The following is a 14,002-nucleotide window of genomic DNA, read 5'->3' as shown; positions in this document are numbered from 1 at the left end:
AAATAAGGAATACAGACGAAAAGGACCAGCTTAGATGGGGAATGAAGGGTAACGGAAATTTCTCACTCAAGGAAGCTAGGGAACTGATAGAAAATGCAGAGCAAAGGGAGGTTTCACCTTGGAGTCATAACGTGTGGGACGGCCTGTTTTGGCCAAAAATCAAAACGTTCCTCTGGCTTTTAATGAGGAAAAAAACCTTGACATGGGAAAATCTACGCAGCAAAGGCTTTCATGGGCCGTCCAGATGCCCAATGTGCCTGGTAGAGGAAGAAACAATGAATCATTTATTTAATTCCTGTGACTGGGCTTGCCATTTATGGAATTGGGCGGAGGGTATTATGCTATACTCTAACAGAAATAGGGAGTCCATTCAGGATACTATACAAAATTGGCAAAAAAATTACTCAAAAAACTCCAGGGTCAACAGCATTTGGAAAGTTATGCCGGGTTTTTTAACATGGACCATATGGAAGGAGCGTAACAGGAGAATATTCCAAGATGAATACAGAAACACAGAGCATGCCATAGACACTCTTATGAGAAATATTAAACAGTTAATTCAAGTAAAAGTGAAAGCGGAAACTAATGAGAAGCCTTCATCTAGTGACTTACGGATTTTAAAACTCTTCCAGCTGCACATCAACCAGAGCATGGCCACGTCGAGAAGCCAGCAAAGCCTGCAGTCTGAGTCCAATAGTTGGAATTACCCGCCGGTTGGCTGGCTGAAGTTGAATTTTGATGGCGCGTCCAGAGGAAACCCTGGGATGGTGGGTATTGGAGGAATCATAAGAAACCATAAAGGAGACATTCTTCATATTTACTGCAAAGCACTGGGAGAAGGGACGAACAATGAAATGGAGTTTGCAGCTTTAGAACAGGGACTACGAATTCTAAAAGACATGCAGAATTATACAACAGTGGTAGAAGGTGACTTGGCCCTGGTAATCTCTGTGGCAAAGAGAATCTATGGCGGAACCAAAGTGAGAAAAGCCACGAAGCATTGGAGATTAACAAAGGAGACGGAAAACATTGCCGAGTTGATCAGCGACATGAGAGGGTTAGTCTTCCAGGCGGTGAGACGCAAGGCGAATGCGATTGCGGACCACCTAGCAAATCATGGCATCGACAACCAAAATAGGGAATGGGACAGCTGTTGGCAGCAGGTGAACTGCCCAGACCTGAAAAGGAAATGCATTCAGCTGGTCAAACAAGACAAGGATAATGCCAACCGGGATTAACCGGAAGGCATTCAGACTCTGCGTTTTTGCATAATGAAGCACAAAGGAGTGGATATGGACATTAAAAGTTGGCAGAAAACAAAAGGACAGGTAATTCCAGTTCGTTTATGGCAACAGAAGGGGAATAAAAGAAACAAATCTAATATGATGTGCTGCAACGATCACCGCCGTCACCACAGCAAGTTGGAGGACACATGGCAATTTCTGATTAGAGAAGGAGGAGGCAACATTGATGTCAAAGGTTGGATACATCACTCGGAAAACACAGTTCAAGGCAGTAACAATTATGTCAGTACATCCACGTCGTTTCGGGAGAATCGGTTGGTCATGAGCAATATCCTCTAGATAAACTATTTAACAATGAGTGAAGGCATAGTCATGAACAGAATTTTGCAGTGCATTGTTCCGATTCATTTACTTTCGGCTCTCAGCGCCAGGTCTCACGTTGCAAGTGTTAAGATAAGTATGGAAGGTGACGGCTGCCGCAGTGCAACTGCGAATATGGAGCTCAAGACAGTGAGGGAAATGTATGAAACCAGAACCGCGTCGAAGAACAAACGCAAATTGTCTGAATTGGAGGCCTCGGTGAAGGAAGAAGAGCGAAAGCGGTCAGAGGAGGATATAGCGCAGGAAGTCGACTGGCTTCAAGATCCTGGTACAGTTACTAAGCATGCAACTCAGTTTGTGCGCACTCAGGCGGAAAGCTGGAGAGTTAAAACCCTGCTGGCGCGTGCTCTGGATGCGAAGGAAGATAGTAAGAGGCTGGCTCAGAGTGACCAGGTCATCCCGGAGGCACAGATGAAAAGTCTATACGACATTTATGAAGCTTTGGATTTCAAAGTCACTGCAGTGCATGAGATGGTAGACTCTCTGTCCAAGAAGGTGACGGTGCTCATTAAGCTCCTCAGGCAGACGCTCAGTCCAGAAGCAAGGCAAACTGGAGGCCTGCCGCAAGAAAAGCAGGCGGAACACCGCAGCTATCATTCCCTGCAAGCGAGAGCTGAAAGCCATGTGCTGGAACAGGCCTTGGACACAGCGAGTAGGTTTGGGCAGTCACCTTAATATTTGTGTTCTGTTGTTATTTCTCATCCATCTTAACCGGATGTTCATATATCCTGATCGGTTTTTTTTGGTCTCCCCAAAATCTGGGGTTTTGTCATTACCATAGTCTCTGCGGGTTGAAGGGCTGCGGTCCTCGTTTTAGTATCTTTTATTCACAGGCGTTGTTAGATAGCAGGATCAGCCACCCTGCGTGGTGTGCAGTTGATAGTTTTTTGTGGTTTTTAGGGATGGAAATCATGATGTCTGGCTTGTTTTCTTCAGGCCTCGATCTGCTAGGGCAGATTTTTTGTACTATATTTTTTCTCTTTTAATATAATCCTCTGACTTACACAAAAAATAAAAAAAATAAAAGGAGTTTTTATTTATTTACCATACCTCTCATTTATATATATTTTTATTAATTTACCATACCTCTTTTATAAATATGGTATTTGGCCCATAGGATTCACTTAAATAAAACCTATTCTTGAAAATTAGGGTGAATGGAAGGTTGCAACTCCTAATTTCAAGGGCTAAATTTACCTTTTTTACCCTCTCCCTTAAAATAAGGTGGGCTATTTGAGGCGATTTGTAAAAATGTACTATGATACAAAATATTCGCTGGCTAAAAAGTTAAAACCCCTTAATTTCGCCAAAGGGTGAACATTCGCCCCTAAAATTTTGCATGCTCCATTTGATTGTTTACCCTTTTGAGGGACAACTGCGACGAGTGATTCTATTTGCCACCTTCTTTACACTGCCATGATTGAAAAGTTCCAAACCTTACCTAGAATCAGTTGCTATCCAGCAACATCACTCGTTCCTCAAAAGGCGAGTCTCCTTTAAGCTATTTTCATCTGACTCGTAAAATATGAAAATATTGCTAAACAATTGGCCTCTCCAGCTCATTAAATTCATTGGAAGTGCCATCCCTCCTCTATATTTTAATCTTTTCGGACCTTAGGGATCATTACACAAAACGATCGAGCTATTGTCTTGTTCGGCTCATTAAAACTATCGAAAAGTCATCCCTTTCGTATTATTTTATACTTTTTTAAACTTAAGGGATTATATTATGAAAAATGACTACTAGAGTTGCCTTTCCATCTCTTTTTAGACTCTCTAAAATTGAAAAGAACCGAGTTATCTTTGTCATTAAACTCGTTAAAAAAATAGTGACAAACTTGTCCATGTAGACAAGAACGAGTTTCATTGTCGCTAGGCTCATTAAAACATAGTGACAGGTTTGCCCGAAGGGAAAATTATAGAATAAGCATATTTTATCCTCCTCAAGATTGAAAAAATAAAGAGGTACTAGTCAGCAATGACTGGGGAAAAAGGGAAGAAAACTTGAATAACTTCATTGGTAGCAGGTCGCTCTTGAACATGACACTTTCACTCCATCACCATGATTGAGTCGGGTTGGGTTATTCCGTTCACCGGTCATATCACCATTGGTCCTCCATACCATCAATTTTTGGGTTAATGCTACCAATCCATTTCAGTTTTGCTGATATGTTCAATAGAAGTCGCTCAGAGAACTCACCAACCTAGTTAACGCCTCATCCGCTGCAATACCTTCACTCTCCATTTTTCATGATCGTCACCCTGAACCTTGTATCATCAGATCGTTTTCACCTCCACAAAATCATTTGCTCCATTCCGTGTCATAGATGTGGGATTCATTAAGGCCCTCCTACGACGGGTCACTTCTTGTCGACATCAACTCATTATCCAAGAAGTTGACTTAGGAACAACCCTTTCAGTACTTTGAATTTTGCATGCCTCAATGGCAAGTTTCTCACTTTCGACGACAGGTTTACATCAATGGCCTTCGACTGAAATATTTTGCATGGTGTTTGACATCGACTCATGTATTCACACCACGTGAATTGTAATGCTGTACCTTGAGGGTCATCATCATTATCGGTGATTCCTCTCGCGCCTGTTGATAGCTCACATCATTGGCTGGTAATCAGGTGATGTCTTTCCATGTTCGACATCAAAACATCTTTTCACATGGATCGACTTCTACTTCGGGTGAAGATTGAACCAGTTTGAAGACCCCGGATCTAGTTTCATCCATCTAGGCTACGATATATTCAGGAAAATAAAGACATCAAATGTACATCATTGCTGCACAGATAATCATCCAAGCTAAGGGATGACGGCTCTACCAGGAATCATCAATCTGCCGCACAGACGGTTGTCTGTCCTATGTACATGAAAATGAATTTATAAAGCTGAGCATGGAAATGCCCGCCTCAGCTAGATCATGAAAATATTATGAAGATAATGTATTGTATTGTATTGTATCTTATTACAGGTCACCTTCCAGTTTGAAAAACCTCAGATCCTCATGATAAATCATTTCACCTAACATCAGAATATTTATGACCTCATGCTTTAGAGGGCAATTGTTATAGACATATCTGGGCATTGCAACCAAAATCACATATGTCCATAAACCAAGGGCTTCTAAACTCCTAAAAGTTTTGTTTCATACCCTAAAGGAATAAGGTCAACTGACTACATCATTTCCCAGAAGTTCTCCCTGAAAAACTGCTCAGAACTGGTCAAAACTGGACCATACAGACTGCTCTATGTTGAGGGTGCAATGCATCTCACCTATTACACATGTGGGGTGCAATGCACACTAAAAATCCCTTCTCTAGGGTGCGATGAGTGATAGTAGACAAATGGCAGAAGCAATTTTCGAGGTGGAAACTCAAAGAATCTTCTAAAAACTACTCATATGACAGTTGCCTCTTTGAATTCGCCAAGGTATGAGTAAGAGATCATGAAATCTCCAAGTGGAACCAAGAACTATCAGTGAAATGACACTAATCAAAATCCCAAAAGTTGACTCACTCTCTTACAAATACCTATATATGGAACCCTCATCCTAGAGATCCACAGGCTAGAATTTTGTAATTTGTAAGGAAGTGTTGTTGGTTTCTCTTTGAAGACATTGTATTGTTGGTTGATCTTGCTTTGTATGAGGTGAAGAGGGCTTTCATGCTCGGAGGATGATGTTGGATCAGACAGCTTGATTGTAATCCTCTCTTCTACTACTTCTATCAATAAAGCTATTTGAGTTTTCCTCCATATGCTTGTATATGTCTGAATCTTGTATTTGTATATGCATTTAAATGGTTAATGTACATCTGATCCTACATTGTTTATGGTTATAGATCTCTATGCTTTGATGGCATTTTGCTGCTTTGACTCTACAGGTGTTCTTTGAAGCAGGACAAGTGAGAAAGGAGTGGTGAAAGCTCTATCAAGGGAGAGAGGAAATAAGCAAGGAGACTAGCAAAAGACTGAGGTTGGTACTCTCTGCTTCTCTCTCATCTATCTCTCATAAAGGAAAACACAAGTAACTTTAGTTTGTTTGTTTCTAAGATAGCTACCTGTCTTAGTGGGACTAGCAACTCTGAATAGACACTAGTTTTCCTAATAACAACTAGTTGTTCTTTGATTGCACAAACAGTGAGCGCAAAAATTATTTCAGATAGTCATACAATGAATTTGTTAAATATAAGGAAAAAATACATAAATGAAAATCGAAAGGCAGGAGGAACTATGGATGAATTTAAAAAAAAATCAATAAACAGAGTTTTGATTTTTTATTTCTTTTCCTATAAAAAATGAATATAATGAATGATATGTATGAGAATATCATTTCATTTACATCTATAGAGCAGGGATTTTGATGAAGTGGAACAGAACAGAGAACGGTTTGTGAATCATAGAACAAGAAAAACATAAGCAGGATGGTTTTTTTGTTTTGTTTTTTTTTTTTTTATTTATGATTTTCATATAGAAAAAGTAATGTTTTGAAAGAACAATGACTCATTTTTGCAGCAAAACAAAGATTAAACAAGCCTGAATTCATTTTTTTAAAGAGTATCAGAGAGGAGGTAAGCTCTATTACTACAATGTATAAATGAATCAAGAAGATTTGTATGCATGAATGATTTTTATTTTCATTTTTAAAATGAGATTGATGACGGTAGAGGGATATATCAATTGGTTTTCAGAAAACATGGCTACAAGAATAGAACCAAAATTCCAAATTGAGCAGTGGGAGAAAGAAACAATAGAGAAACTTTAACAAGCTAGACTTATAGGTGTTCTTCAAAAGTTTAATGGGCATAGTGAAAGAATAACCAGGGAGTTTATAAACAACTATGCCCATGACCAAATTATGGTAGGAAGCTTAGCCATTACATTGACTCTAGAATACATCTCTCAGGCATTAGATCTACCAATAATAGGATAACACTATCATAAAGGTCTACACTTCAAAGAGAAATCATGGACTTTCTTCTTAGAGAAGAATAGGAAGGGAACCTTTGATAGAACCAAAGACACACCTAGGGAATGGTTCAATGATCCTTGGGGAGAATTAGTTTTAATGATTCACAAGTCCTTCACATGTGATAGAGGCCATAGTGTGGCACATCTTTACCGTGTCAGACTGCTCCAACACATCAAAGGAGAAGTAAAAATTAACTTGCGATATTTCTTCTCCAGGAATCTTATCAAGATGATAGAGTCGGTGAAAAATGAAACTAAACCAAAAGAAGCTCAAATTTATCATCAAGGACTTATAAATTTTTTTGTAGAATATCAAGTGAGAGCTAAGGGTATAGTCTAGAAATAATTTAGTCCAAAATTAGCATGAATAATAGGCCATAGAAGAGCAATACAAAATAGTTCAGGAAACCAGAGGCATCATGAATTCACCACTCTATCCAAGAACTAGATCTAAGAAGCAACACAATACTATCATGATTGAGAAGGAGGCATCCTTCATATCCACTCCTAGGAGGCATAAGAGAAAGAGCCCAACAGAGACAAGTAGCAAAGACCCTAAAGTACATATTATAGAGACACTTTATACAGAGAAACAAGTAGAAGGCATAACTGAAAGATTGGAAAAATAAGCATTGGAAAAAGACTCATACTTTGATAATGTAGAGGACACATTATTTTCCAAGGATACACAGGAATTAGAAAAAGAGTTGCAACTGAGCAAGACAAAAGAACTGATAGATCAATTAGACATAAATAGGATCTTAGAGAAGCACTTGAAGGAAGAGAACAAAACATATAAGAAAAATAATGCAAAGTTGGTCAGGGAGAATGAAAAACTAAATGAGGAGGTAGGAAAATTGAAAAGAAAGAATGATCTTCTTTGTAAACAAGCTTTCATGTGGCTTAAAGATAAAAACATGTGGAGAAACAAGTATGAGAAACAGTAGTTCAAAGATACCATTTACAAGGAAGAACAGTACAAGGGGATAGATTGTCTACTAGAAGTAGCAAAACATGAAGCATCAAGATCAGGCACAAGGTTTACAGCAAAGGTCATAAGATCCAAGAGGAGGAGACAAGCATGAGGACATGCTTGTGAATCAACAAGGGGGAGATGTCGGCCCTTGTTTTTGGTCCAATTTCTTTTAAGAAAACACACTTAATTTCTATATTTTCCATCCATTTGTCATTACATACACCCAATCTTGATGTATTTATGCATATTCAGGTATATAAATTTAGTTTTGCACTTTTTAGATGTTTTTATGAAAATTGAATTTTAAGTGCATTTTTGGACAGAATCAGAAATTCCCGTAATGGCTTCATGGATGTCATCATATTTGCAGGACACTTGGGAATGAGCTAAACACATTTCTAAAAATATTTGGAACTATGATTAAACTAAATCTTATTGTCTCGGTTAAACCAAGCTTAAACAGGCCCGGTCAAAGATGGTCAAACAGGACCAGTCATTTAGGAAATCCCTAGGAAATAGGAAAAATTAGTGATTTTTGGGATTTTTCCAATTTTTTTGTAACTAAATGGGTGGATTCGACTAGGATAGATGGGATTAGGATAGATAAGGTTTTTAGAGACTTTTTAGTCAAGTTTTCTTTATTATTTCTCTATTTAACCCAACATTATTGAAGGCTTAAGGAGGTAGAATTTATGTAATCTGATTTTGAGACACTTTGAAGGCTGAAAGTTAATTGAAGAACCTATTTCATTTCAATTTGTTGTTCATGCTTGGTTGATTTACTAAATTTTTTGTAGCTGAGATTTCTTCAAGTGTGCAAGACAAGGGTGGAGGGCCCCCACTGTTATAGACATTTTTGTGCCTTACAGCATGAAGCATGAAATGTCAATAATCTAAGGGATCCAAAGTCCCTAAACATGTTGTTCCTACCCCTAGAGGAACAAGGTTAGCAAACCACAGCACTAAATATCAGTTCTCCACCTGAAAACACTCAAAAACAAGCTAATTCTGGATCATGTCAGCTGCTCCACTGAGCATCTGCGCTGAATGTCAACTGCTCCACTCTGTACCTGCGCTGAATGTCAACTCTAATGAAGGCTACATGCGCTGGGCAAGATTGGCCAAGTGGCACAGTCATTCTGCAAGGTGTCAAATGCCCAGGAAGCTTCCAAAATGACACTTGGATCAGGGAATTCGCCTTGTGATGAGTAAGAGGATCTAGATCTCCAAGTGGAAGCAAGAAACTCCAAGTGGACTCAAGAACTGAAGAATAACTGAAGTGGGAGAGGACACTAGTCAGCTTCATGCCAGCCTCAAGCTGACTCATCCTTTCTCCAAAACTCCTATATATAGAGCTCTCTCATGAGGTCTAGGGGGAGGCTGGAATCTTGTGAATGTAAAGAAGTGCTGTTGGTTTGAGTATAGAACTATTGGGTGATTGCTTTGAAGGAGGTGAAGAGGAGATTTCTTTCTGCTGGGAGGTGTTGCTGGATTGGGCCTCTTATGGTTGTAACACTCTCAGAACTTTACTTCTTCCATTAATAAAGCATTTGAGGTTCTTCTATATGCATGTGTCTCTGTGGCGTATTGATGCTTGTATATTTGATTTATTCTAATCCTTGAATCAATTATGGATGTATGCTTCTTGTAGTTTCCTTTTCTTATGCTTTTGCAGGATCTTTGTGTAGATGGGCCAGTGAAAGAGCAAGGAGCTGGGAGCAAGCAGCAAAGAGGGAAGATTGGATCAATCATTAGCGGAAGATAACGATCTTTGTGTAGCTGGGCCAGTGAAAGAGCAAGGAGCTGGGAGCAAGCAGAAAAGAGGGAAGATTGGATCAATCATTAGCGGAAGATAACGATTAGTGGATCTCTCTCTCCTCTCTCTTACATCTCATAAAGAAGTAATCTTGAATAGCTTTGCTTTGATTGTTGCTGAGGTACTATCACCCTTAGAGTGGGATAGGGTCATTCCGTATTGGATACGAAAACATTTCCTCGGCACTGCCTACTGAAGTAGACAATGGTGAATGACCTTTGTCAAACAAGTAACCTTATCAAAAGAATCCTATTCTAGAACAACCCCTCTTCCATCCACGGACGGGATACGGACTAGTCATATTCTTTCGCGGAAATTCTACCTTATACCCAAGGTTTCCTCTGCCCGAAGTAGACCAGGATGCATGCCCCCTGGGTTCCAGTCCCATCTTTCCGAATCACTCGCACTCATCGGGAAGGAGGACTGGGGGCGGAGACATTTCTTGGGTGAATAGACCATTGAGGGTTGGTATTTGACTATTTGCGATGCGTGATCCCGGAAATGAAAGTTGGTCTACGAGCTTGACCATTCTTCCTTCGTGTGGAAAACACATTACTCTAAAGAGTGAGGAGACTATAGCTCCCATGCAATATATATAGTCTCGTCCAAGGAGTAGGTTATAATCCAAGGGTCCTTGAACGACCATCACGTTCATTTGAACAGTCTTCCCTTTCAATGTAACAGGTACATTGGGGAGGATCCCTAATGGTCGAATGGTTCCTTTATCAAAACCCGAGAGATTTCTTATCTCAGGCTGGTATATCGAGCAGTTTTACCGCGGAATTTATGCTCGTTAAAAAATAGAAAAGCGAAGATCCGAGCAGTTTTAGCACATAGTTCATGCTCATTAAAAAATAAACATAAGATCAAGCAGTTTTACCGTGGAATTTATGCTCGTTAAAAAATAGAAAAGCGTGAGAAAAAGTTTCCTCCAGAGTTTAAGCTCATTAAAAAATGAACATATGCCGGTAAATAACCATTGTGATCGTAAATTTATTAGCCATAAAAAGCCTTGGTCGTGTCTTGCACCTGCCACCTCCACTCCATTTGGCCGATCGTTCACCCCCACATGATTGTTTACCCATTTTGAGGAACAGCTGCGAAGAGTGATTTCACTTAGCCATCCTTGTGACACTGCCGTGATTGGAAAATTCCAACCTCTACCTGGAATCTGCTGCTATCCCTGTTTATCACTCGTTCCTCAAAAGACGAGTCTTCTTTGAGCTCTTTTCATCTGACTCGTAAAATATGAAAAGTTTGCCGAGTTTTGGCCTTCCAGCTCGTTAAAATGACCAGAAGAGCTATCCCTCCTCTAGATTTTAATCTTTTTGGACCTGAGGGATTATTGCACAAAAAGGTCAAGCGCTTGTTTTATTCGGCTCGTTAAAATTATCGAAAACTCATCCCTTCTGCATTGTTTTACACTTTTTCGGACTTAAGGGATTAGATGACGAAAAAGGAATTTTGGAGTTGACTTTCTGTACCTTTTCAGACTCTCTAAAAATGAAAAGGACCGAGTTTTCCTTGTCGTTAGACTCGTTAAAATGATTAAATAGCGACAAACTTGTCTTTAGACGAGAACGAGTTTCCCTATCGCTAGGCTCGTTAAAACATAGCGATGGGCTTGCCCGAAGGGTAGGTTATAGAACAAGCATATGTTATCCTCCTCAAGCTTGACAAAAATAAAGAGGTACTGGTCAAAAATGACTGGGGAAAAATTGGGAGAACCTCAAAGCTTTAATGGTAGCAAGTCGCTCTTGAACATGACACTTTGTCCTCCGTATCACATCGGGTTGGGTTGTTTCATTCACCGGTCTCATCACCATGGTCTTCGCCAAACCATCCATATTTGGGGTAATGCTACCGATCCATCGCATCAGTGTCGTTATATGTTCAAGAGATGTTGTTCAGAAAGAGTCTACCGTGTCCCATCCACTACCATACATTATCCTTCATCCACCCATGATCGCCACCCTAAATCATATTTCATAGATTGTTTTCACCTCCACTAAAATCATTAGCTCCGTTCCGTGTCACTGATGTGGGATTCTTTATGGCCCTCCTTTGACGGATCACTTCTTGTCGACTTCAGCTCATTATCCAAGAAGTTGATCTAGGAACAACCCCCTCAGTACTTTGAAGCTTGCATGCCTCAATGGCAAGTTTCTCACTTCCGGCGACAGGTATACATTAATGACCTTCGACCAGAAGATTTTGCGTGGTGCTCGACGCCAAGTCCTTTATTCACACCATGTGAATTGTACTGCAGTACCTTGAGGGTCATTATCATTATTGGTGATTCCTCTCGCGCTTGTTAACGGTTTACATTATTGACCGGTAATCAAGCGATGTCTTTCCATGTTCGACTTCAGCGCAATTCTCACATGGATCGACTTGTACTTAGAGTGAAGATCGAACAAGTTTGAAGACCCCGGATCTAGTTTCATCCATCCGGGCTGCGATATATATTCAAGAAATATAGAGACATTTGATATGTACATCATTGCAGCAGATGATCATCCTACTCAAAGGATGATAATTTCAGCAGAGAATTATCAGTCTACCATCAGACGATCGTCTGTTCTATGTACCAAAATGAATTTATAAAGCTGAGCATGGGAATGCCCGCCTCAGCTAGATCATGAAAGCAGAATGAAAAATAATGTATTGTATTGTATTTCATTACAGGGCGCCTCTCAGCGATTGAATGAACTTCGGATCCTCCTGATAAAGCATTTCACCCGATAAACGACCTCATACTTTAGGGGGCAACTGTTATAGACATTTTTGTGCCTTACAACATGAAGCATGGAATGTCAATAATCTAAGGGATCCAAAGTCCCTAAACATGTTGTTCCTACCCCTAGAGGAACAAGGTCAGCAAACCACAGCACTAAATATCAGTTCTCCACCTGAAAACACTCAAAAACAAGCTAATTCTGGATCATGTCAGCTGCTCCACTGAGCATCTGCGCTGAATGTCAACTACTCCACTCTGTACCTGCGCTGAATGTCAACTCTAATGAAGGCTACCTGCACTAGGCGAGATTGGCCAAGTGGCACAGTCATTCTGCAAGGTGTCAAATGCCCAGGAAGCTTCCAAAATGACACTTGGATCAGGGAATTCGCCTTGTGATGAGTAAGAGGATCTAGATCTCCAAGTGGAAGCAAGAAACTCCAAGTGGAAGCAAGAAACTCCAAGTGGACTCAAGAACTGAAGAATAACTGAAGTGGGAGAGGACACTAGTCAGCTTCATGCCAGCCTCAAGCTGACTCATCCTTTCTCCAAAACTCCTATATATAGAGCTCTCTCATGAGGTCTAGGGGGAGGGGAATCTTGTGAATGTAAGGAAGTGCTGTTGGTTTGAGTATAGAACTATTGGGTGATTGCTTTGAGGAGGTGAAGAGGAGATTTCTTTCTGCTGGGAGGTGTTGCTGGATTGGGCCTCTTATGGTTGTAACACTCTCAGAACTTTACTTCTTCCATTAATAAAACATTTGAGGTTCTTCTATATGCATGTGTCTCTGTGGCGTATTGATGCTTGTATATTTGATTTATTCTAATCCTTGAATCAATTATGGATGTACGCTTCTTGTAGTTCCTTTTCTTATGCTTTTGCAGGATCTTTGTGTAGCTGGGCCAGTGAAAGAGCAAGGAGCTGGGAGCAAGCAGCAAAGAGGGAAGATTGGATCAATCATTAGCGGAAGATAACGGTTAGTGGATCTCTCTCTCCTCTCTCTTACATCTCATAAAGAAGTAATCTTGAATAGCTTTGCTTTGATTGTTGCTGAGGTACTATCACCCTTAGAGTGGGATAGGGTCATTCCGTATTGGATACTTTTCCCAACAACACCCACACCAAGTTAAGTGCACTTCTTGGTTAAATTTTCATAGTTTTCATAAATTAGTTCTTATTTCAAATGTATTTAGATGTGTGATGATTTTTGAATGAATATTGATTTAATTCTAATCTATATATGAATGGAACACACGAATTTAAGTTAAATTCCCCTTCTATATGATCTTGAACTAAAACTAAATTTCATTCTCCTTTTCTTATTTGAAGTTATTTCTACATTTCTGGTTTGAAGCAATGGTGATTATGATAGAGTAGAATTGTGAAGAAGGAAAACCCAGTCCTCCTTAGTTAGGAGCCTCTTCTTTTACATCTTCTGCATCATAAACCATTGTTAATTAGTTCTTTTGGATTTCAGTTCATGGAAATAGTATTGTAGAGAAGGACATCCAGGTTCTCCTAAGTTAGAAGCCTCATCCCACATATTATTTAAGTGAATTAGAAATTACTTAATTAGAGCTTATATTTTTAATATCTGTTTCTTTTAATATTTCTATTTCATCTTGTAAAATTGACTACCATTGGAATCCATAGACTTTGGACATGCTTTTAAGCTTACAAGCCCAGATTGATAATTAAATACTTGTGTTAATTTACATAGTAAATTGACCCAACAAATTGCATCATCATAAACATTGGAAATGAAATGAAACTTATTTTTTTGTGAAGGGAAGATTAAGTGCATTTATGACATGTATTAGTAAAGTATTTCATTCTTTGGTTGTTGCATTGATTGTGTGTTATCTATCCC

The 14,002-nt window shown here is 39.5% G+C and overlaps 1 protein-coding gene across 1 annotated transcript; it reads left to right on the top strand.

Moving 5' to 3' along the window:
* Positions 1-440: 440 nt before the first annotated feature.
* Positions 441-1,238, top strand: LOC149142292 (uncharacterized). Its single transcript, XM_089451443.1, has one exon. It carries the CDS (start codon positions 441-443, stop codon positions 1,236-1,238), a length of 798 nt encoding a protein of 265 aa, XP_089307569.1.
* Positions 1,239-14,002: the final 12,764 nt, after the last annotated feature.

This window comes from Pinus tabuliformis, chromosome X (assembly GCF_031772625.1).
Source record: "Pinus tabuliformis cultivar Carrire ecotype Pingquan chromosome X, CPIR1, whole genome shotgun sequence".
NCBI lineage: Eukaryota > Viridiplantae > Streptophyta > Pinopsida > Pinales > Pinaceae > Pinus > Pinus tabuliformis.
The sequence above is the reverse complement of the archived record's forward strand: the minus strand, read 5'-3'. Positions and strand labels throughout refer to the sequence as shown.